The sequence below is a fragment of the Maylandia zebra genome, linkage group LG22 (assembly GCF_041146795.1).
Source record: "Maylandia zebra isolate NMK-2024a linkage group LG22, Mzebra_GT3a, whole genome shotgun sequence".
NCBI classification, from domain to species: Eukaryota; Metazoa; Chordata; class Actinopteri; order Cichliformes; family Cichlidae; genus Maylandia; species Maylandia zebra.
Window position 1 is genome coordinate 19,481,833 of NC_135187.1, and position 22,801 is coordinate 19,504,633.

The 22,801-nt window shown below is 41.9% G+C and overlaps 3 protein-coding genes across 3 annotated transcripts; 2 read left to right on the plus strand and 1 right to left on the minus strand.

Annotated features, from left to right (window-relative positions):
- The first annotated feature begins 5,311 nt into the window (after nucleotides 1–5,311).
- fabp3 (fatty acid binding protein 3, muscle and heart) lies at nucleotides 5,312–8,234 on the plus strand. The gene is made up of 4 exons (XM_004548021.5): nucleotides 5,312–5,500; nucleotides 6,908–7,080; nucleotides 7,728–7,829; nucleotides 7,918–8,234. Exons 1-4 carry the CDS (start codon nucleotides 5,428–5,430, stop codon nucleotides 7,969–7,971), a joined length of 402 nt encoding a protein of 133 aa, XP_004548078.1. The 5' UTR covers nucleotides 5,312–5,427; the 3' UTR covers nucleotides 7,972–8,234.
- Nucleotides 8,235–10,607: 2,373 nt separating this feature from the next.
- Nucleotides 10,608–16,073, minus strand: zcchc17 (zinc finger, CCHC domain containing 17). The gene is made up of 7 exons (XM_004548019.2): nucleotides 15,962–16,073; nucleotides 14,615–14,812; nucleotides 12,374–12,474; nucleotides 12,057–12,148; nucleotides 11,868–11,968; nucleotides 11,615–11,751; nucleotides 10,608–11,343 (listed from the first exon to the last, which is right to left on the minus strand). Exons 2-7 carry the CDS (start codon nucleotides 14,751–14,753, stop codon nucleotides 11,167–11,169), a joined length of 747 nt encoding a protein of 248 aa, XP_004548076.2. The 5' UTR covers nucleotides 14,754–14,812; nucleotides 15,962–16,073; the 3' UTR covers nucleotides 10,608–11,166.
- A 10-nt stretch (nucleotides 16,074–16,083) lies between these two features.
- On the plus strand, nucleotides 16,084–21,365 carry snrnp40 (small nuclear ribonucleoprotein 40 (U5)). Its single transcript, XM_004548018.4, has 10 exons — nucleotides 16,084–16,327; nucleotides 18,187–18,316; nucleotides 18,418–18,511; nucleotides 18,634–18,799; nucleotides 18,922–19,044; nucleotides 19,864–19,984; nucleotides 20,070–20,152; nucleotides 20,277–20,338; nucleotides 20,688–20,791; nucleotides 21,024–21,365. The coding sequence occupies exons 1-10, from the start codon at nucleotides 16,217–16,219 to the stop codon at nucleotides 21,071–21,073; spliced, it is 1,044 nt and encodes a 347-aa protein (XP_004548075.1). The 5' UTR covers nucleotides 16,084–16,216; the 3' UTR covers nucleotides 21,074–21,365.
- The last annotated feature ends 1,436 nt before the right edge of the window (nucleotides 21,366–22,801 follow it).

Genomic DNA, 22,801 nt, shown 5'->3' on the forward strand with positions numbered 1-22,801 from the left:
AATGTGGAGCTCATTTGAGTATATAGAACTTGTCGTTTTCAGCAAACCATTTTGAGACGATTTGAGATTTGTTATATTGTGTGTTATCCTCCTGCAATCAAACTTTAAAAGGTACAGTGTGATCATAAAGGGATGGAATGGTGAGCAACAATAATCAGGTACCCTGTGGCCCAAAGTGTTCCCAAAATTATCCCCCACACCATGATATCCCCATCAGCAGCCTGAACCATTGATTCAAGGCAGGATGGATCCATGCTTTCATGTTGTTGTTGCAGCAGAAATCAAGACTCATCACACTATGAAATGTCTTTCCAATCTTCTGCTGTCTACTTTTGGTGAGCCCATATAAATTGCAGCCTCAGTTTCCTGTTCTTAGCTCACTGGAGTGATACCCAGTGCCGTCTTCTGCTGCTGTCCATCTGCTTAAAGGTTTTGCATGTTCTGCATACCTTGGTTGAAACAATTGAACAATGACAAACTTCTTGAATCTTGAATCTCATAAAACATGCCATGCTGAAAGGTGGGTGCACAATAAATAACACGTTTAAAAGTCTGTCGCTCATTCTGCAATCTGAGTCATGCTGATTTATGATGTTCATAATCACCCTGTAATTTTCTATCCTGAGCGCCGCATAGACAAATCAGTGTGAATAAAATTATATAAGCATTGCCGAGAGAGAAGCCGACATATGAACACACTACAGAAGGGAGTGGCAATTTCCAGATGTTTATTTAGTTGTATTATTCCCACACTCACATAAAGTTCTATAGAAAAACCCCAAAACACCCTTCTATGCTTGTGAAATTGGTTTTAGCCTTGTAGTTATGTGAGGTCAGCGTACATGTATGTTCACACATGCACTCCAGCACACATCCCTGCTTGTGCTGTGTTTTGAGGACAAACACTCTGTGCAGGCTTCTCCTAGATAGCTATAGGGGCTTTATCTGCAGTTGACAATGCAAACAGCAGTTTAACTGATTTTGTTCTGTATTCAGATTGAACAGGCTGAGCCCAAAAGAAGCTTAGAGGTGATAATTATATTAACCAAGATTAAAATAAAGACACGGCTCATGTACCTGCTAGTGCAAATGTTGGTATGCTATCTCTGTTTACTTACGCTTAATAGTGTTTATACTGCACTTGAACTTATGGTTTTACCCAGCACGGCTAAAGTTTCCAGCACACATATGTAAGTCTTTATGAAGAGGGGATTTTACGCCTCAGACTCCCAGAAAAAACTCTATGTGAGTTATAACCATAGTGGCATCCCAGAGCACTATATCACAGGATTGCATAAGATCAAACACACACCCACACACATTTGGAAAGATATTTCCACAGACACTGACAGGACTGACGTGTTCTTTTTTAATTTTAGATTCTAGCCTTTATAGGCAGAAGAACCCCCCCCCCCCCCCCCCCCCCCCCCAAACAAGTAAAATAATCTTTCAATTTTTAACCATATATCCATACATATATACATATATTTGAGTGACATGTTACCACCTATGTAACTGTTTAAATAATAAAATCCAATGTAGGCAAATGAGGGTAAGAGGAAAAGCTGGAACTAAACGATTTTAACCTTTCACCTCCTCTCTCTCTGTCCTCTCCTCTCTTTTTTCCATGTGTCCCTCTCACACCTGTTCATGTCAAGTGTCAGACCCGTGCGCACCACTGATTCGTTCCAGCGCGCACACATGTGCCAGTTTAGACACACTACTTGACACCAGCAAAGGGAGGCCCGGTGGAGGACAAGGGCAGTAGGACAGAGTGTGTAACATGGTTCGATAAGTATTCACTATTGACTTTTGTTGCCCACTCTGTCTGCCCGTGTGTGTGTGGTTTGACAGTGTGGTAGTTTTAATGCATGTTTGCTATTACACAACGTCCACAGATCTGACCATGCATTAGCAGATAGGGGAGAATTTCGTCACATTGAGAGAGACAGATAGATAATAAGTGGACACTTGTGCTTCTGCACGGAGGCTAGTTTATGATGCCCTTTGGGGACTTGAACCTGACTGCACACCAACCCATAGGGACTTATATCACAGTGAGGACGAAAACAGGTCTTTACATCTGTACTTGTGAGGAGTGATTTGAATTTTTGGTTTTTTTAAGTTTTAGGCAGGAAATTACACTTGACCTGTATACACATCTCAGAGTGACGTTTTCAGGACTGGATGTTAGTGTTAAAGTTAGAATTAGTTTGAAATGATTTTTGACATGGTGAGAAATGCTTTCATGCTAAGAGTTGAATTAGAAAATTATAACACTCTCATTCAAAGTAGTCTCTCTAAGTAGGGCCTTATTTTAGGAGCGTACTTGGACAATACCAGGAGCGTTGTCAGCTAAGACTACAGCTGAATCCACACAGGAAGCAGCTAGCATCCAGAGCCATTGGAAGGATGGTATTGATAAGAGCTGCACCGTCTTCAATCTCTCCAATGGACCATTTTCAGTTAAAGCAATGGTGGCTCATCACAAGCCTCGCAATATTTCTGAAGGTTTCCAATATATGGTGACATATATAGCAGCACAGAAGTGTGAGATACATTTTTGAAAGGTGGGAAGTTAAAAAAAACAAACAAACAAGTCTGTATGTTATTACCACACATTTCAACTGCCTGCTAAGCCTTTGCAGGAACTATTTGAAAGCTACATGAACCACATGACGACTTTGATTTCTGAACGCCCGCTAACAGGACTCTGACTTACTCAGGGGCTCTGCTTGCATCCATGTAGACCACAGAACGCTAAAGAATTAGCTTTGAAGGAATTATTTGATGTATGGTTTGTGTTTTGTGACAATATTTGGACAACACCAGGAGAGTTGCCAGCAATTGGGGCCTAGAACATCCACTAGGGACCAACTGTCAGCTTCAAAGCAATGTGCTTCTTCCTGCTTTCTGTGGGGACACAGCCTAACACTAGTTAGCTAGCTTGGTTAGCCTAGATACTACACAGTGGTATTAAATGAGACTAATCTACCAAAAACTGCGTTCTTTGAGTAAAACTGAAACATCAACCATCTGTAACTCAAAAGCTTAATAATACAGACCTGAGTACTATAAAAAACACATGAGTACTATTTTTAAAAAGGAGGAGAAAAAACACAGCTGTAATGGGAAACCTTGGGAAATATTCCATTCAACCTAGTCCAGCACAAGCTACAGCTAAAGGTTTTTCATTTAAGCTTTTTTCTTTTCTGGAAAAAGAAATTTTTTTTAACTATGTTAACTAGAGAGGTTTATATGTGCTCCCTGGTGTACTTTTTTAACTCCATTATCTCCAGTTTTATTGTGACTACAGCATAAATGCTCCAACTATGCATGTGTGTCCATCAAGCAGACTCCAGTGGACTTATAAAAGTATAACTAGAATGAGTGCTTGTGCTTGGCATCTGCAGCTGTCTGAACTTATCTTTGGACAGATGCCTTGTCTAAATAGTTACTCTAGGTTCTGTGCTAAGCTAATATTTTATTGCCTGGATCTCTCCGCATTTTTCCTAAAATGCTGCTCTATTCCTATTTAGCTTGTTTCTGCTGTATGATCAGGAACTACGAGAGCAATGAAAAGACCGAAGAACAATGTGCTTCCATCAGTGAAGTCTTGCCCTCTGTGTTCCTGTTTTTAATCTCCCAAATGTGTTCCCCAAAAGTGTTTCAGAAATGGATGGATGGATGGTACCTTTTCTGTCAGGAAACTCCACATTTGGTGGAGTATTTGCATTTTCTGCACCAGGAAGATGTCTGACTCCAAACATAACAACAAGGTGTATTTATTGAGTCTTACAATGCAGTTATTATGCTATAACATCTGGATCTGATTCTCCGGACTCTGCAAAGTTTCCCTTTCGCACATGCAGCAAACTAAGGCAATCCACTTTGTCAGATGTGTTGTTGCAAAAGCCAGAAATTCTCATTTAGCTTGGTAGAGCTGAAAGAGAAATGACTCATGACATCCACTAACTTGCTGTGAAGTCTGCAGACAAGGACCTGCTCTGTCCTCCAAGAGGTCTACCGAGATATTACGTGGACTTTGTAGCAGGGATCTGATAGGGATCTGAATCAGAGTGGTCTGCTTTTACTTTCCCCTGTGTCACGTCTAACAAAATGAAAAAAGTGTCATGGGGGGACCCTAAGATAATGCTGCCAATTACAGAAAAATCTGGAATTTAACAAAAGGAAAATTCCTAAAAATAAATAAATAAATAATGACACTGGAAGGCTGGTCTTTGATCCACCTATTCCTGGTACATTTGAGACTTCCCTGGTGAAGGCACAGTCTGCTCGACACGCTAACAGCTGCAGGAAAGAGAAATCATGTAAATGTATTTGCTCGGGTGAAAATCACCCAGCGATAGTGTTCTGGGGTTAATACAGATCAATTCAATAGTAACAAATCACAGCAAAAATCACCTGAAGGCGCTTTGTATTGCAAGTCGTTTGAAACTGTAATCAAACAACCCTATGAACAAGCAATTTGTCAACAGGGAAAAACTACCTTTTAACAGGAAGAAACCTCTGGCAGAACAAGGAAGGGGCAGCAATCTCTAACCGGTTGGAGATGAACAAGTTTTGTATTTGTGTCTAGAAAACAAGCACTATAGTAACACACCAGCACTCTTATCTTCACAGTCATAACTGCAACACACGTCTGCCAGCATACTCGGACCTGTATCTGTGTTTACAAGCACTCTCACAAACACACATACACATTTGGTTACACTTTTCACACTTTGGTGAGCCACATTTAGGTCATCAAAATAACCGGCAAACCACACAGTGCAGGTGGATGGAAACCCCCCAGGTGGAGAGACCAGAGATGAGGAGAACAACTAGGGAGTAAAAGTAGGGCAGAGAAAATACGACATTTACAACCAACAGCTGCAAAAAAAAAAAAAAAAAAAAGACTCAATGGTGGGCCTCTTTTCCCTCAGGCTCACCTCCTCGTACTCCTCCACCTCCTCCCCATTGACTTCTCCACTCTGCCCTTTCTCCCTCTTCTTTGATTTCTCTACTAAAGCCCTCTCTGATCCTTCTCTTTATTATGGCTGATAATACGAACAGAAAGCAGATGCAAACAAACCTTTCAAGCAATTCAAACACAATTTATTTGCATGGCGATCACTTTGACAAAACCAAGGCTATCACGTGTTCTCTTTTTGCTCCCCCCTCTCCTCCCCATCCCCCGCCCGGCAGTCTGTGGGTGACACAGACTGATGACATCACGAACAGCCGGTACATTCAGCCAGTAAGATCACAGCAAAGCTGGTGGTGCTTTACATTACTCCCCCTGTCTCTTTCTCTCGTCTCTCATTCTGACGCTCCCCTGCTTTGCCGCCTCTCTCTCTCCCTCACACACACACACACACACACCGTCTTTCTCTCTCGCCCTCATTCCTCCGCACCGCTGCAGACATGGTCGATGCTTTCGTTGGCACATGGCTCCTCAAGGAGAGCGATAAATTTGATGATTACATGAAAGAGCTGGGTAAGTGTTCCGTGTACTTCTATTTCTTTCTTCTTCTGTTTTTTTTTTAATGCACGCACATTGCGCAGGGGAGTGCGCGCATGCGTGTGAAACAGAGGATGCAGCAGTAGTGCCAGTGCTGCAAGCGAGCGCATGTTGAGACGGGTTTGAGGCGAGCTGAATGGTATAAGGTGTGTTTCATATGTAAACTGTTTTAAGTAGCTTGTTGATACAGGGTGTGGGAAAAAATGATCAATCATGGGAGCAAATAAGGGAGGCTTCAAATGGAGAAATAAAGGGGTAGGCTGTAGAGTAAAGGGTGGAGCGAAGCGTAGGTTGGGAACAGAAATACAGCAGGAGAAGATGGGCACCAGAGGGAGGGAGGAAAAAGAGGAATCATGGCTGACCACATGGGCCAAGTGCTGGAAAGGAGGGAGGACCCCCCCCCCCCCCCCCCCCCCCCCTTTTCTTTTTTGAGTGAAGAAAAAAAAATCAGCCCCACTGTGGGAATCACTGAATGGCATTCATACACACAGACACACACAGTGTAGTATAATGTGGGTGACCTTCGCTGAAAGCTGTTCATTGTGTGAGGTCATGGGAGGAGCTGAATATCAAGCTGGAAGGAGGAGCTGGTGGGACGGGAACATGGAGATATAGTTTGGCTCCTGGCACACACATGGCTGTGGAGCGTGGAATGGAGGCAGGTGGATGGAGTTTGTTTTACAGCTGTGTAGAGCCACATCACCATCGACGTATTTCCTCTGATCACGGTAACAAGCAGACGCCCTTTAACCTCTAACCCCAGTCCTTTTAATCGATGAGGCATCTACACACACATGTGCTATGGGAATGTCGCTGCTGTAAATGAATTGGGTTGTTAACTTCAAACAGAAACAGATTTTTTCCCTTCAGTAAAAGAAATGGTGCGAATCACGTTTACCCAGAGAAACAAATTCACTCAATCCCTCATACACACACAAACGCACACCAGGAAAGCAGGTAATAATTTGCACACACACACATGCCCAAACAGGCACTCTCCCAGGTCAGAGGGACTCTGCAGTGTTTGAAGAACGTGCAGCACGCTTAAGTGGCTGATAAAGGAGAGATTAGAGGGCATGTCAGATGAAGGGCAGCCCGGGGGCAAACCAACGGCTTTTGCTCTGGATGTGCAACAACATATTCCTTTCGGTATCTGTAAACACTCCCAGGACGTTTCCTTTAAGTCGGGTTAGAATATCTCAACATCTGCTTGATACACTGGTACAACCTTTGCCCCTATGTGAGAGGATCAGTGCCAGCGGCAGAGAAACAGGTTGAGTCTCTGCCTCACCTTTAGACTTGTTTATTTCCCACGGGGATAATCCACCCTCAGCACACCTCACCTGACTTACCTGGTTGTTTTAAATTTGTGTTGTTACACAGGCGTGGGCTTCGCTACACGGAAAGTGGCCAACCTCACCAAGCCCACCACCATCATCTCAGTGGACGGCGACACGGTGACGCTGAAGACTCAGAGTACCATGAAAAACACAGAGCTCAGCTTCACGCTGGGAAAGGAGTTCGATGAGACAACCGCCGACGACAGGAAGGTCAAGGTGAGAGGTCAAAGGTCCAATTTGAACAATGCAAAACCTTGCATTTAGCCTTTTATGAAAGAGGTTTTAAGCAGGCTTCGTATGAGGTAAGGAGAAGTCTGCTGGAACCTCCCTGCACACTGGAGAAGTAACCATACAGAAATATGGTGTGATAATTAAAGTGCACAGGCTGATGGATCGCCGTGGAAACAGTCGTGATGGGATGACATAAAGCTTTGGGAAAGAGATAAAGTTGAGTGCGCGGTAGCGTTTAAAGGGAACGTTACGGGGGAAAGGAGCAAGGAGCATACACTTTAACTAAATGTATACTGCAGAGTGTTTGCTGATGGCAAGAAGCTGTGGCTATTGCGAGCTCACATTCAGACTGATGTCTCTGTGGGCTGTTGCACGAGCACATGAATTACCCAACAAGTCGTTGTCGTCCTCTCTGATTGCACAGTTCCTTTGCGTTGCATTCTTTAATATGTAACTTTAGGTATTCTTTTACAAGCTTGCCATGAGATGGGAAAAGTGCGGTAGCTGCCTATAAAGATGTCTGCGCAATGGTGAAGCGCACAATGAAATAACAGAAAGCCGAACCACTGATTTAAATGATCCTCACTCGCTCGCTGGATGTGTGTCTGACTCTCGTTTCTGCTCCCCGCCAGTCTATTGTCAAGATAGAGGACGGGAAGCTGGTGCACATTCAGCGGTGGGACGAAAAGGAGACCAGCCTGGTCAGGGAAGTCAACGGCAACGTTCTCTTGCTGGTCAGTAACCCACCCCCCCAAAAAAAGAATAATTCAAATGTAACTTCTGTATGTATGTGTATGTAACTTCTCTTCTCTCTTCAAACAGACACTCAAACTCGGAGAGGTTGTTTGCACGCGTCGCTACGAGAAGGCAGAGTAAAGAAAAAGAAATCCCACAACATTTCAGCAGCTACCTGCATCAACTAAAATCCCGCATCCCAGACTCCTTAACACTTCTTCAAAACAGGCCAAAAAGAAAAACAACCCCACCTCCTCATATGGCTGCTATCGACCCCCGTCATTGTCCCTTTTAGTATTAATTTAGTATTGACTGTGACCTCCGACTCCTTTTCTTCCTCCCCACCTCCTTTATACGTTGTTCATTCTACTGTAAGAAACAATGAATAAATTCCATCAATTTTTTTGATGTTTGTTTCTCTGTAAGACTCCAGGTCTGCATTTCTTCTCTTTTTTAAGAATGTGGCCTGGAAGAACATGTTGCCTGGAAAAGTGTTTGAAAAGTTTTCCTGTGGAGTTCTGATACGTTTCAAATAAAAGTGTCTACACTGATGGACAGACTGGAGGAAAAAAAATGCTCCCTGGATGTGTTTTTCTTTGTTTTAATGACGGTCCGTAGCCCAGAGGTACAAGAAACGTTGCTCAGGAAAAACTGATCTGGGATCTAAATGATCAATTTAAAGCTTTATTCGGGGAGGCTGATTGCGAGGTTGATCTCGTGCATTCAGGGCTGTATTCGAGGCGGATTGAGCGTGAAATTGTTCCAATCTGAGCTGTACTTTTAAACAGGAGGGTTGAAGAGTTCAGTAGTCCAACACAACTATAGACTCGAGATGTGTGACCACATTTTCCATCACAGTGGGCTTTAGAGGGACTCACATGGAGGTTAATTATAGCCTCTTAGCAGCTCCTGTGTGTGTGCACAGATGAGTGTGGATCTTGCCTTTGCCCTGGTGAGGTTAAAGGAAAGTTGAGGTAAAGCTTGTACTTGTGTGGATAATGTTATGTCCTGTACTTGAATTAGGCCTGTGCATGTGCTGTCTAAATTCATATCATTCCTTCCCGGGGTACACTGGTGTCATGTGCTAGTGACGCACTGCCAACTAAATGCAGGGTAAAGGGGTGAAAGGGCGGAGGAGGAGCCCAGGCCACCTCCTGCTGCGACTGCCTCCTAAAGTTACCCGGAGCTGAAATGGTTGAGGAACGAATGGATGGAGTAAGGGTAGAGATTATGGATGCGGCTGTTTTTGCGCACTGTACCTGCAGTGTGTTGAAAATTTTGCAGAGTAAACACAAACAAAGCAAATGAGCAGAAAAGCTGTTTCCAGGACCTTGTTGAATCTCTGCCAAGAAGAATTAAGGCAGCTCTGAGCACTAAGTGACACAGTTTGAGCCACTAACATACAGGTGTGAGAGGTCCTCTTGCAGGGTAAACCTGGTCTGAATTTTCTTCACGTCGCCATGACACCATGTTGATGTGGCTTCACAGCTCCTGAACAGAGCACAGTTGATTTTATGCAAAGCTCATGCAAAACTAATCACGCTGGAGCCCTTAAATAAATAACTATACATTTACATTTTCAAACTTTGGATTTTTACTACATTTCTGCAGAACAGCTTTTTTACTATGCTCACTCACAGGGCTGTTTTTCATTTTATGATACTAACCCAAACACATATATCATATATAGGTATGTACAGTGCATGTGCAGCGTAGCACACTGTATAAACTATACAGTCATAGTGCTCAGTGCTTTGTGGATTTGAAACATCACAAGGCTGATACAGTACCTGGATCATACTAGTAATTCCAATTTGAGCAAACGATAACGACCAATGTGTCACAATCATTCGGCTCGTGCTTGAAAATCTTTTCACGGCTAGTTTGAAAACTGACATCTGGAGCTCAAATGTGTTCTCAGACAAATTTACAGATAACAACTCCGTGCTGTAAAACAGGGAGGGAACAGTCAAGAGGAACAGCCGTCGACAGATACACTGTGCAATCAGGATCAGACATCAAAGTGTCTGCTAATTACTTCAGAACTACACTGGATTGAAAATCAAGAATAAGAACTAATAAAAATGCGATAACTCTAAAACACAAGGTTTTTATTTAAAAAAAAAAGTTTCCTCTAGCTGCCTTTAAACAATCTTTTTCCAAATCATTTAACATCTTAAAACATAATGTGTCACCTATTCCAGGTACACTCTGCACAGAAAAAAAACAACATAAGATCAACCCAAGGTTAAAATTAAAGCCTGCAGTTCATTGTAAATGAATGCAGAATCCACAGTTTACTGCAGTTGTAATCCAGGTATGTGTATTAATGCAACACGTCTGGGTGTGCAGTCATGCCGAGTGTCTCATACGACTGTCAGAGCAGAGAAAGGAAAAGAAATAGAGAACATTTTTGAGATTAAGCGGTAAACTAAACCCGCTGACGGTGGATCGCACTGGAGCCGTTTCAAACCGCCGCAGCTGGAAGCGATCTCACTCAGCAGCCTCACAAGCAGAAGCTTGAAATTGGGTCAAAGCAGCAGAGAAGAAGAAACAAGATGTTGGGCCTCTAACCCTGATAAAAAACAAAAACTTGCGTGACATAACCTGGGCTCTATGCTGTGTAGGGGCGCCTGTCCAGGCTTTAAAACATTAACTGGTTATGGGTGGACCAGAGCTTGAAAAATTCCACTGCGTGTGCGTGTACATGTGTTTTGGTCCTCCAAGGACGGCAACATTAGGAGTTCAAGGTCCTTGAACAAAGAGATCGTGAGACATTTTGTTACCTTTACAGATAAAAATAGTTTTAATGGAGCAAACAGTGGACATGCAGGAAGACGGCTGGGTGTACTTTAAAGAGTCTCCTCGAGGTGAGACTCGCAAACACGCACAAAAAAACAAAACAAAACCAGCAGACAACCTCAGGCTATCGTGTTATTACACTACTCTAAAGCTCATTTGTGGTGCCTTACACTTCCTGTTTATGTCTTAACTATTTCTTGTGTATGTGCGTGCGTGTCTCCCTTCTCCTTTTTTACCCTCTCGCTTGTGTATAATGGATTTCCCAGATCCTAAACAGCTGTAAACAATATCGGGGTTTTGGAAAGGGATAGCCACTTGCCGCCATATCGATTGCACCTATCTGATTACACAGTGTGGCAGACTCCTCCCTTTATGGAGGGGTAACTTCAGGACAAGTGGAGATTATCACATGTTTGTATTTACAGCGCTTCCCTTCAAGTTTTGAACTTGACAGACAGTGAATGAAGGTTTAGATATTAAAGCTGGAAGTCTTTCTTTCAGTCTGCTGCCAACCACGTTCACCCTGTGTTTGTCTCAGCTGTGTTTGTGCGATTTGTGCTTTTTGTGTTTCTTCTTCTTCTTGTCATCTCTGTCACGCTCGTGTTCTTGCCGCCTCCTCTTGGATTTACATTCACTGCTGCTGCTGCTGCTGCTGTCGCTCTCAGACTCCTTCCTCTCCCTTTTCTTACTCTTCTTCTTTGCTTTCTTTTCCTGGAGAATAGGCGTTAAAAACAAAGAAGTTGCACAAAAAAGCAGTTTCAATACCTCAAAACCCAAACACAAAGTATGTTCCTCTTAAATCAGCACAAAAATCATTTTTCCAGGCAACAGACTCCCAATGTGGTCACAACCGCATGTCATGCAGAGAGACATGTGGGGGTTGTTGCATCAGATGAAAGAGAGAAAGAAAGAATCAGCAAAGGAAAGGTAGAGCGGAAAAGGAAGCGAGAGCTGCGCAGGGCTTTAAAGGTCACATTGTCACCTTCTTTTTCTTCTTTTTGTCTGAATCTTGATGTTGTGCGGCTGTAGATGGTTGCTGCTGTGGCTCTTCATCGTCCTCTTCAGGCAAGAGAGCGTACTGCAGGCCAGGAGCAGAGAAACAGTCCTTTGTAAAGTGACCTGAAGAGAGTAATAATTTATTTAACAACTGCAGTGTGAATTCAAACAAATCAGCCATCTGTGTGAAACAAGCACAGTCTCTTCGACACATTACATGACTCATGATGTCACCTCACCCTTGCAGCCGCACTTTGAACACGTTGTGTTGAGCACAGCCTCCAGCGTGATCCTGTTGCTGGTTTGGTCTCTAAACTGCTTACGCCGCCTTGAATCCTGCCTATAAACACACAAACACAGATGTTAACAACACACACACACCTGTTCAGACACATGAAAACACACACAATGAATCCGTAAGCACTTACTCTGCCATAACATTGTTGGGGTCCAAGTCCCGCCCTGTTCCCTGATTGACAGCTTTCATGGAGAAAGACAGCTTCACCTTGTCACCCTGAACCTGATGAGCAGAGGAAGAAGCTGTAAACTTTCTGCTCTGTGTGTGCACTTCTGTGACTATCTTTATGAGAACCAGGTTGAGTTTGAGCCCACTGGAGTGGCAGTTTCTGACACCTTTTCAGGTTTAAGGGTAAAGGAGGACTTTTAATGCAGCCTTTCTGGGGTTTGGAGTTGAAGAATACCTTCATTTAACAAATGTTGTCCAAAACACGTGTGATATTGTTACCTCTCTCCCTATGACTTTAATCCACACATGTTCTCCCACATCCACAATTTCTGAAGCGTTCTCCACCCGGGAAGCTGACATCTCACTCACATGTACCAGACCTGTGAAAGCAAAGGACAAATCTCATTTACTTAGATATCACCTAAAATACATTAATACTTTCAAAAGTCTTAAGCAAACCCTCATGTCTTTATATTTGGAACCAGACTTTCTTTCGTAATTTATAAAACGGTCTTGAACAACAGTTCTTCAGCCTTTTCTGAAGGCCAAATGCCACATTACACAAGAAGTGGATTGAAAATCAGTTGCAACAGGTCTTATTAAGTTATGAATCCAAAATTTTTTTTTTTTTTTGTTCATATCGTTGTCAATATGTACAGAGAAGGTCATGAGAAAATACAAGAGTGTCTACAACCATCTGTAAAACATGATACCAATGCAGCAAAAGCATACCCAGATAGAAAAACTTATAATGCATAACCATTATACCAGTCATGGATTAGCCTCCCATGAGCTCAGATTTCAGCATTATTGAAACAGTGTGGGAGAATGGAACAAACAGCAGCCAACATCCAAAGAGGAGCTTTGAATGTCCTTCAAAAAGCCTGGAGAACTATTCCTGAAGACTACCTAAAGAAAGTTAGGTAACAGAGTTAAGACTATGTTGTGAAATATAAATGTGGTTATAACAAATATTAACTTTTGAGCTCATTAGAATTGTACAAACTCTGTATTTCCATTCATGTTTGCACAGGTTTGAATAAATCACTGCACCCATTTTCAGCAAAACATAAAGAAATAAGGAGTGGCTCAAGACTTTTGTACAGCACTTCATGGTGAGCATTCATGACCTACAGAAAAGGTTGACACATGAATACGTGTTGGATGACAAATGAAAACCCAAATACTAAATTAAGAATCAAACTTATTTCCAGCTGTTATCAAGCTTCAATAACATTTGACCAACTAAATCATATAACTGTGCTTAATCATTACATCTACTTCAAACCACATAAACTGACTCTCACTTCAAAGGGACTGTAATTTAAATAAAGCATACAAGTTCTCTCCAAATCATTTTTTAGGCTACAGGTTATGAATGTGTGAGCACAAGTTGTTCGGTTCGCCCTCCGGTGGTGAAAATGAAAAGCTGCTGTTTAACTGGACATGTAGGTCAAGGCCAAGCCACAATAAATCATACTTCATTATCAAAGAGGTAACCCAAGTGTAAATATAGATACGAGTCATCCCACTTCATCAACGTGTCCCACTTCTTATCAACCCCGCCCAACCATCCTCCCACACCTCCTGTCTGTACACACACATCTTCAATTTCTGTTGCTATGAAGATAACACAAATGAATTATAATAGAAGAAACTATGATTGTGCTAATAAGCCAAAAAGAACAATTTTTTTTAAACATAACAAGAATGTGAAATATCTTACTTTGACCTGTGTCTTTGAAGTCTTTCAGCCTTGTCTTCTTACACACAGTGAGACAGTACACTAATTCAATTCAATTCAATTTTATATAGCACCAAATCATACCAGCAGTCACCTCAAGGTACTTTGTATTGTAAATGGTAAATGGACTGATTCTTATATAGCTTTTCTACTCTCCAGGAGTCCTCAAAGTGCTGTATACAACATGCCACATTCAACCAATCACACCCATTCTCCCAAGCACTGACTCTAAACTGAGTCTACAGTTTAGACGGCGTGTGAACAACATTCACACGCCGATGGATGCATCGGAGAGCAGCTTGGGGTTAGTATCTTGCCCAAGGATACTTGGCATGCAGACTGGAGGAGCCAGGGATCGAACCACCAACCTTCCGATCAGTAGATGACCTGTGAGCTACAGCCACCCATTGTAAAGTAAAGACGCTACAATAATTAGGGCAGGCTTACCTACTATACTTACATGTATGTCCTTTTTTAAGGGTTTTGTTGTTTTCAGGTTTATTTACATAGTACCAATTCACAACAACAAGTATAACAGTATAAAGTGTTTTGTTTGACTCAAGACACTTTGTACTGTAAGGTAATGACCTGCAATTTTAAAGGAAAAACTCCAATAATATTACTGCCCCCCTATGAGCAAGCACATGGTGACAGTAGGAAGGAAGAACTCCCTTTTAACAGGAAGAGATCTCCAGACAAAACAACACTTTGTTTTTTTTCTTCTTCAACCTATTTTTCTTTATTTTTCATCTGAATAATCAAATCTTTTCACTGACCTTCCTTCCTGTATCCCGGCAGTCGAACAAATGCTCCATAAGTTTGCACTGAAACCACCTCTCCTTTGGCAATGCTGTACAGTGGTGGCAAACCATCCAGCCCAGCCGGCTCTGATGGTCGGCGGTCACGGTCGGACATCGTCTCAAAACAGCCACGGTTTCCAATAACTGAATCTTGCGCTTGGATTCCCACAATCCCTGAAATGGCAGATCAGGTGCATTTATACTCTCTGTTTTAATCTTAGTGAGTTTAAACTCTGTTAGCTCAGAATAAACTAATTCTAATTTGTTTATTTGTAGGTCACATTCTTACATGGCGGGTATTTTTGCATTGTTTTTGAATTTATACATCAGTTTTCTAGTCTTTATGACCACTTTAGACTACAAACACATTTTAACTATACATTCATGCAGCACTTTTAAGCACTTTATTCACCTCACATCCACAGCCAATTTAGAATCACGTATGTCTTTGGAGTGTGGCCAGAAGCCCAAGTACCTAGAGGAAACTTCACACCAAAAGGCCACTGACAGGTTCTGAAACAGGAACTTTCCTGGTGTAAGGCAACGGTTCTAACTACCCCATGATCATGGCATCCTATTTCAGATCTTGTGCCAAGGCACCCTCTGACCTCTGTATGACCTCAATATATAAATATTTCTATGCCAATTTATTATTCCATGCATGGAATGTACCATTTTAAAATTCCCTAAAACCAAAATTTTCTGTTATTTGAACCACACCGGTGGATCTAAAATCCATCTGAATAGATACGACCTAGAACAGCCTCATTGTACAAACACTATGAATTTTTAAACATTTTAATTTTCGTGTATTTTGGGTCACTTTAGGAAAAGTCATGGAATTTCATGCTAAAACAAAGACATATTTTTTTTACTGAAGTCAAATGTCAACACAGTTCATTTGATCCTAACAGTATACAAAAGCTAAATCTAAAAAGAGATTGATTTAATTTATTATGTTCACTGATTATTTTACCCCCACTCGCATGCTGACTTGCTATTCAGCCGTGTCATATTTTGTACCCGAAAGTGATTTTTATGAGCTTCACAGCTATGTGTTGGATCTCTTGGATAGCAATAAAAACCTATTAGACTCACTTTTTTATCTCAAACACAAAAGCTGAATGGAACAGCAGCTCCTCGGCTAATGTTAGCCACACTAAAGAGCTATAATAAATGAATAAACAGATATTGAATAAATAAAATATGAACAAGAAAATGGGCCCGTGCCTGCTTAACGTTCTAGTTTATAATAAACAATAAACATAACCTCATGCAGCAATAATTTCAGAGAAAATAATTTTAAAATGATATCAGCGTTACCTTTCGGATTGATACGATGGTTATTTTACATCCGGTTCAAAACGTTTCAACAACAAGCGGAGCGGCTAATCTACCAATCATCTTAGCCGTTGCAAACCTCGACCAATAGTATTCCTCGCGCTCACAGGAAGTACTTCTTCTGTGTTGATACGTTGGTGCTACTTCCTCCGACATCTCGTATGAAAGACGTCCATTCATTTTTTGTAAATTGTATCGTTAAAGCTTTAAAATTTTGCGGATTTTTGTCCTGTAAAGATGATTGAGCCTATGAAAAGAGCGGCAGACATGGCGGTGGTTCCTTCCGCCGTGAAGCGGCCCCGGACGGAGCTGATAGCGGCGGCGCAGTCTCAGCAACTCGTGGCCACGGTACGGAGGGTAGCTGTTACTACAACCGGGAGGGGTGGCTACTGAAGTAGACTCAAACACTTAGAACAAGTAACCACACTATACTGTGTACGCTTTGTCATTAATTATATATAAAGCCGCCTGGAAAAAAGTCACATTTTCCCTTTGTGGTGATTTTAGGTTCATTATCTGGGCTGCCAGCGAGACAGATAAACATGCAAATAAAATTAGCACAGCATTAGCTCTCACTTTGATGCTTTTTACAATGTCTCCATCTAGATTTGGGTAAACGATTGTTTAAAAAGAGTTTTTAAAGCGATCACAGAAAATGTTCTTTTGTGTTCTGGTTTAATGTTTTATCTTTTAAGGATAGAAACTCTCAGCAACATTGATAATACCAGCTCCAAAATAACGGGGGTCGCGCAAAGAGATTTGTGTTTACACTGAGAAACACGGGTGATAAAGAAAGTAAAAGACATTATCAACTATCTTGACCACCATTTCTATTCTGAATTCAGGAAGTTACTCCCAGGTAACCCCTACTTTGTATCTCAGTGTAGAACAAATAGATACCTTTATTCCTTTGGCTGTTAACTCTGACATTTCGACTATTCAAGGTGGGGGTAGGATTATGTCAGGGTTTGGCTCTGTGCCCCTTTCTTGTTTGCAGCCTTGATGGAGAGGCTGAAAGATGAGGCCAGGCAAGAGTGCCGGTAGACTATGATGTCTGCAGCCGATCTGTAGTGAGAGGAGGGAGCAGGGGGAAGAGAGCCTGGTGAGGTGGAGGTATGTGGTGGAGAGAAGAGGAATGAAAGTCAGAAGACACAAAAGAGAACTCGTGTGTGAATGAGAGGGAGACGCATCAAATTCCAGTCTGATGGGAGGTGTAACAGTGAGGGTATATGAGTTTACATAAATGGGTTCAAACATCCAAAGCAACGGACGGGGCATTAGATAAGGGAAGAAGAGAGTGCAGCCAGGATGCAGTCCATGGGTTGTGGAAGAGCAGCTACAGGAGTGAAAGGGAAGGTGGTAATGAGACCTGCTGTATGTATGGTTTGGATGGTGTATCATGGCTCTGACAAATTGAAAACGTTCAGATTTACATTGGGAAGGACCCGAATGGACAATACTAAAGATGCATGCAAAGTTTCATCAGAGGGACATTGCAGATTGAGCAGTTAGAGAGGGCTGAGATGGTTTGGACATGTGGAGAGGAGGGATAGTGGATGGGATGTTGAAGATGGAGGAAATGAGGAAGACCTCACAGAAGATCCTTTGATGTAGTGAAGGATGTCATGCAGAGGGTTGGTGTGAGAGAGGAGGATGCTTGAGATGGAGGTAGATGATCCTTGCAGATCATCTTTATTCGCATTAAAACACCAGCATTTCATTAAATATGACCTTGACATTTGTTTTTGAGACTATTATATAAAAGAAACAACAACAACACTTTGACCCACGTTCACAGTCCATATCTGATTTTATAATAAATTATAAATACAAGCTAAAAATATCCAGTATGATTAAACTGGATAAGTTACCTGAATATTTAGAAACAAGATACTCAAACCTTTAATCATCTGCCTCCAGATGTATCTACCCTCCCAGGTCACCTGGCAGGACACGTTTCTATACCAACAGCTGCCTTTGATCCCGGCTTTTGTTCCCACAAAGAAAACTGATCAGGAATCAAGAAAGAACTGATAATGGGGAAACATTGTATTAGTTATTGTTTAAAGTGTTACCATATAAATCAAAACCCATGCCACTGACTGTACTGCAAGGTCCTCTTGTCATAGCCTCACATCAGTACATTTTTTCTGAAATTCCCTCTTTAACCTCAACCTCTGTATTAACCACGTATATGTCTCCCATAGGGCCCCCCACGGACCTCCAGCCTCCAGGCTCCCATCATGCTAATGTCTGGCCACGAGGGTGAGGTGTACTGCTGCAAGTTTCACCCCAATGGAGCCACCCTTGCCTCTTCAGGATTTGACAGACTCATATGTAAGTTAGTTAAACTCCCAGTAAATCTCTGCAGTGAGGCAACGACTTCTTCACTGTGAATAACTTGGTGTGTACCGGTGTTTTGTGTTTTTTTGCTGCAGTGCTCTGGAACGTGTATGGAGATTGCGAAAATTACGCCACACTGAAGGGACACAGTGGAGCAGTGATGGAGCTGCACTACAACACAGATGGCAGGTAAGTAGGTGGAGATCTTTAGCAAAGGACACATGCAATCAGCACTTCCTATTAAGGGCTTAATAACCCTGTGCTCTTTATAAAGGGTTAACTAACTGTTATTTCCTGCTATGTCATTTCAGCATGCTGTTCTCAGCCAGCACAGACAAAACTGTAGGTGTTTGGGACAGTGAAACGGGCGAGAGGATCAAGCGCTTGAAGGGCCACACTTCCTTCGTTAATACATGCTACCCAGCTCGCCGTGGACCCCAACTCATCTGCACCGGCAGTGACGACGGGACAGTGAAGGTGAGTTTTCCAGCTTTATTTTTATCCACATCTTTAGGTCTGGATGCCACATTTTTGTCCCACAAAATTAAACATGAAGGTCTGATTGTGCTTTCTGTTTGATGTCACTGTCTGCTCTGTAGCTCTGGGACATCCGTAAAAAAGGAGCCATCCACACTTTCCAGAACACCTACCAGGTGCTGGCTGTGACTTTCAACGACACCAGCGATCAGATCCTGTCAGGAGGCATCGACAATGACATCAAGGTAAAATGACACTGGAAACACGTTACTGCTGATGGAACTTCTTGTCCATGTTCTTTCGAGGGTATCCTGAAAAACGAGATTGTTTATGCTGTGGATTTTATTATCACAGCACACATAGTGTATTAGTGAAATTAAATCTCGGCTGGGCCAATTTTTCACTTCATGGCGCCGCTTTAATTTCAAATAATTATCTTGGACGCCTGTGGCCAAAGAAGGCAAAAAGATGGAATTTGATTAGCAGAAGCGAGCAGGACCTATGGACTCAGCACAGCTTGCCAGAGTGGGCTGTTTATCCTTGCCACCTATCAAAGTGTTACATGCTTGACAGGCATATAAATGGGTTTTCATACATAACTATTTTCAATTAGAAGAAAGGGAGCCTCTAGTCATGTTCAAGAACACAAGGCTGAAAAGTGAAACTAAGGTTTTACATGTAGTTCATGCACAGTTTAGAATGTATCCAGGACAAATTACTATAATTAGTTTTTTAAAAATAATTTCCCAGTGGTTGTGGCTCTTAAATTCTGGAGCAACATGAACAAAAGATTGCGTAAATACTTTTGGTTTTATCTTAGTTTGGAGCGGTTTGATGCTAACGTGTAGCTCAGCGCTGGTTTTTTTTCATTTAAATACAAGTGAAAAAGTTGTTTCTACTCTGTATTTAGCCACTGTTGGGACGCTGTTTCCCTGAGGTACTGCAAAGACCATAAAGCAGTGAATCATTTTTTACTTTTGCACCTCTTATAAAATGTTCAAGAATGACTTTGCATGGCTTTTCTGCAGGAACCCTACCCAAAGTTATTGATTGTGTTGTTGCAGGTGTGGGATCTGAGGCAGAATAAGCTGATCTACAACATGCACGGACACGGTGACTCAGTGACTGGGCTCAGCCTGAGCTCCGAGGGGTCATACCTTCTCTCAAACTCCATGGATAACACAGGTACTATCAGACATGTTTGGCTCATAAACGTGGTTGGCTGTATGGGTGAATCCTGTTCTTGAAGTCTCCCTGTGTCTCTGTGCAGTCCGTATTTGGGATGTTCGACCATTTGCTCCCAAGGAAAGATGTGTGAAGATTTTCCAGGGCAATGTTCACAACTTTGAAAAGGTAAGTTATATCCCTCTTCATTGAAGTGACAAACAGCTGGAGTCCTGCAAGCGTTTTTGTCTTTCACCTCAGCAGCTCACACATGTAATGCTTTGTTTCTAATTAATCTTTTCCTGTCATTCAGAACCTGATGAGGTGCTCCTGGTCTACTGATGGCAGTAAGATAGCTGCAGGCTCGGCCGACAGGTGAGAAGCAAATACACCGACTCATACTGTACATGAATATGAGCTCGCACACAAACACAAAGGGCTCAAGTCACACCAGCTGCTGTACTCTGAGTGCACCATCGAATCTGTATTTCTGAAAGCAAACTCTGTCCCGTTGCATCCCGCAAAGGACATAATTAAGAAAAATGCAGTGACGAAAATGTGATTTGTTACCAGTAAAAATAAGATTAGATTAGATGTTTATATTAACGAGCAGATGACCAGGTTTACCTAATGAAGTGGTGAGTGACTGTATGACATATACAGTTTTTAACATATGGCGATTTCAAATGTAAGCACCATTTTTTTTCTGCATCATGTTTTACAGGTTTGTGTATATTTGGGACACCACATCACGCAGGATCCTGTACAAACTGCCGGGTCACGCAGGCTCGGTCAACGAAGTGGTCTTCCACCCAGAGGAGCCTATAGGTGAGTGAACTAACTTCATCGGTTAAGATGTGTTTCAGGCCTAAAATACACTTTTTTAATTAACACAAGAATTAATTAAGATAACTTGAAGGCACATTGGGATAGGTGGATGTCAGTATGCCAGAATTATGTTAAGTTAGGCGCTTAGGTCGCTTTAAGCTTCCTTATGAAACATTAAACAAAAATCAAAGTCGAATCCTTTTTTTTTTTTCTCCTTTGTCTCTCTACACAGTGCTGTCTGGTGCCAGTGATAAACGTCTGTACATGGGAGAAATTCAGTAGGGGCTGTGTGTGTGTGTGTGTGTGTGTGTGTGTGTGTGTGTGTGTGTGTGTGTGTGTGTGTGTGTGTGTGTGTGTGTGTGTGTGTGTGTGTGTGTGTGCGCGTGCGTTCTGCCTTGGACATGGATGGGTGGTGTTCGACAGTGGTCTAGGACTCTGTAATTTCAGCCTGTTTCAAAAGAACCTCAGGATGCGTTTGAAGATTATTAGGCTCAGGCACAAGAACCTCCACAGCGACTTCTTTTTTTATTCTGATGTACTGCTTTATAATAAACTTCAATATTCTGAAAAAAGAAAAAAAAAAGCTGTCAAATTATTTTCTGACTGAAATGCTTTGTTGTGTTTGTGGAGCCTTTACAAGTATTTCTAAACTGATTAACCAGAAAAATGATTGAATCTTCATTTAATTACCACTATAAACACAATCAGGTTAAACTTATACAATAAACAGGGAGTGAGCAATCGGGATCTAGAAAAGTTAGTGAATAACGTCTCTTGGGAAAACTTTCTTTAGTAGCAGTAAGCTTGATCAGATGCCTTCTTATTTAACTTATGTAACCTGGGAACATGTTGACATTCCTCTAACAAAACTGTTGCAATTCCTGGAGATTTCTATTATTAGCACTGAGCAACCCTCTGCTAATCATGCCACAGCTCTCAGTGAGGGCCGTTCAGGTTCAGATCTGAAGTTCACATTCACTCATCATGGGCACAAATGATATGGTAATTCTGGGATTTTAAACTGTTCTTTTTTCCAGGGTGAAATAATAGTACAGCATTACTATTTTCTTTAATCCACACAGAGCCAAAAGTATGCATACTCCTCCACACATACTCACCCAAATCTTCTAATAAGCTCTGCTAAAGGTTACGCAATGTCTTTTAATGTGGAAAGGCCAAATTCTATCAACTTGTTAGTGATCGTGCTTGACTACAACTGGTAGTTTCTATTTGCCATTATAAAAAGGATTTGTGTGACATCACTCATTGGACTGACTAATATTCAGAACAACGGAAAAGTCCAAGGAAGTCAGTGAAGATGTAGGAAAGAGAATTGTCGAGTTACACAGGTTGGAATGGTCTCTTGGAGCCATTTCTAAACAACTGCAGGTTCCAAGTTAATCAGTGAGTACAAGTAATTCTGATGTGTTACCACTTTGTGAAGGTCTGGACAAGACCCAAACTGTCACCCTCAGTGACAGGAAGTTGGTTATGATGTTCAGGAATAACCCAGGAACCACAAAAACTCGAGCCTGCAAAGAACTGGAAACTGCCATCACATGGACTAATAACATGCTTACAAAGAAAAAAGCGGACAAACCAAATGCCATCTGGAGACAAGGTTGATGGGTCATATGAGACAAAAATTAAGCTTTTTTGGACACAGTGACAGGACTCCCAGCAAATTCTTCAACTTCACCGCAAATCAACAGGGAGACAGTTTACACTTGGAAGTACCAACAGGAAAATGATCCCAAATACATCAAAACTGGTTTTCGGATGCATAAACTAATCCATGAAAATTTGTGAATTAATCTTAAAAGTTGGGTCCAATCCATGAAACCAACCAACTAAATGAACTTTGCCAATTCTGCTAAAAATTTGGTCAAATATCCAACCAGAATTATGCACAAAGCCTATTGATGGATACCAAAAGGATCTCTCTGAAGAGGATTTTGTGGATGTGTTTATTGGCACTTACCATGTTTACATCAATCTGACTCCGCTGTC

Bases quoted from the DNA above. Each gene is read 5' to 3' on its own strand.
- fabp3 (XM_004548021.5), top strand. From the start codon at position 5,428: ATGGTCGATGCTTTCGTTGGCACATGGCTCCTCAAGGAGAGCGATAAA. The intron at 5,501-6,907 runs GTAAGTGTTCCG...GTTGTTACACAG, and splicing joins TGATTACATGAAAGAGCTGG to GCGTGGGCTTCGCTACACGG. The intron at 7,830-7,917 runs GTCAGTAACCCA...CTCTTCAAACAG, and splicing joins ACGGCAACGTTCTCTTGCTG to ACACTCAAACTCGGAGAGGT.
- zcchc17 (XM_004548019.2), bottom strand. From the start codon at position 14,753: ATGTCCGACCGTGACCGCCGACCATCAGAGCCGGCTGGGCTGGATGGT. The intron at 12,475-14,614 runs GTCAGTGAAAAG...TTGCTTTCACAG, and splicing joins GCCGGGATACAGGAAGGAAG to GTCTGGTACATGTGAGTGAG. The intron at 11,752-11,867 runs GTGAGGTGACAT...TACTCTCTTCAG, and splicing joins TTCAAAGTGCGGCTGCAAGG to GTCACTTTACAAAGGACTGT.
- snrnp40 (XM_004548018.4), top strand. From the start codon at position 16,217: ATGATTGAGCCTATGAAAAGAGCGGCAGACATGGCGGTGGTTCCTTCC. The intron at 16,328-18,186 runs GTACGGAGGGTA...TGTCTCCCATAG, and splicing joins CTCAGCAACTCGTGGCCACG to GGCCCCCCACGGACCTCCAG. The intron at 18,317-18,417 runs GTAAGTTAGTTA...TTTTTGCTGCAG, and splicing joins AGGATTTGACAGACTCATAT to TGCTCTGGAACGTGTATGGA.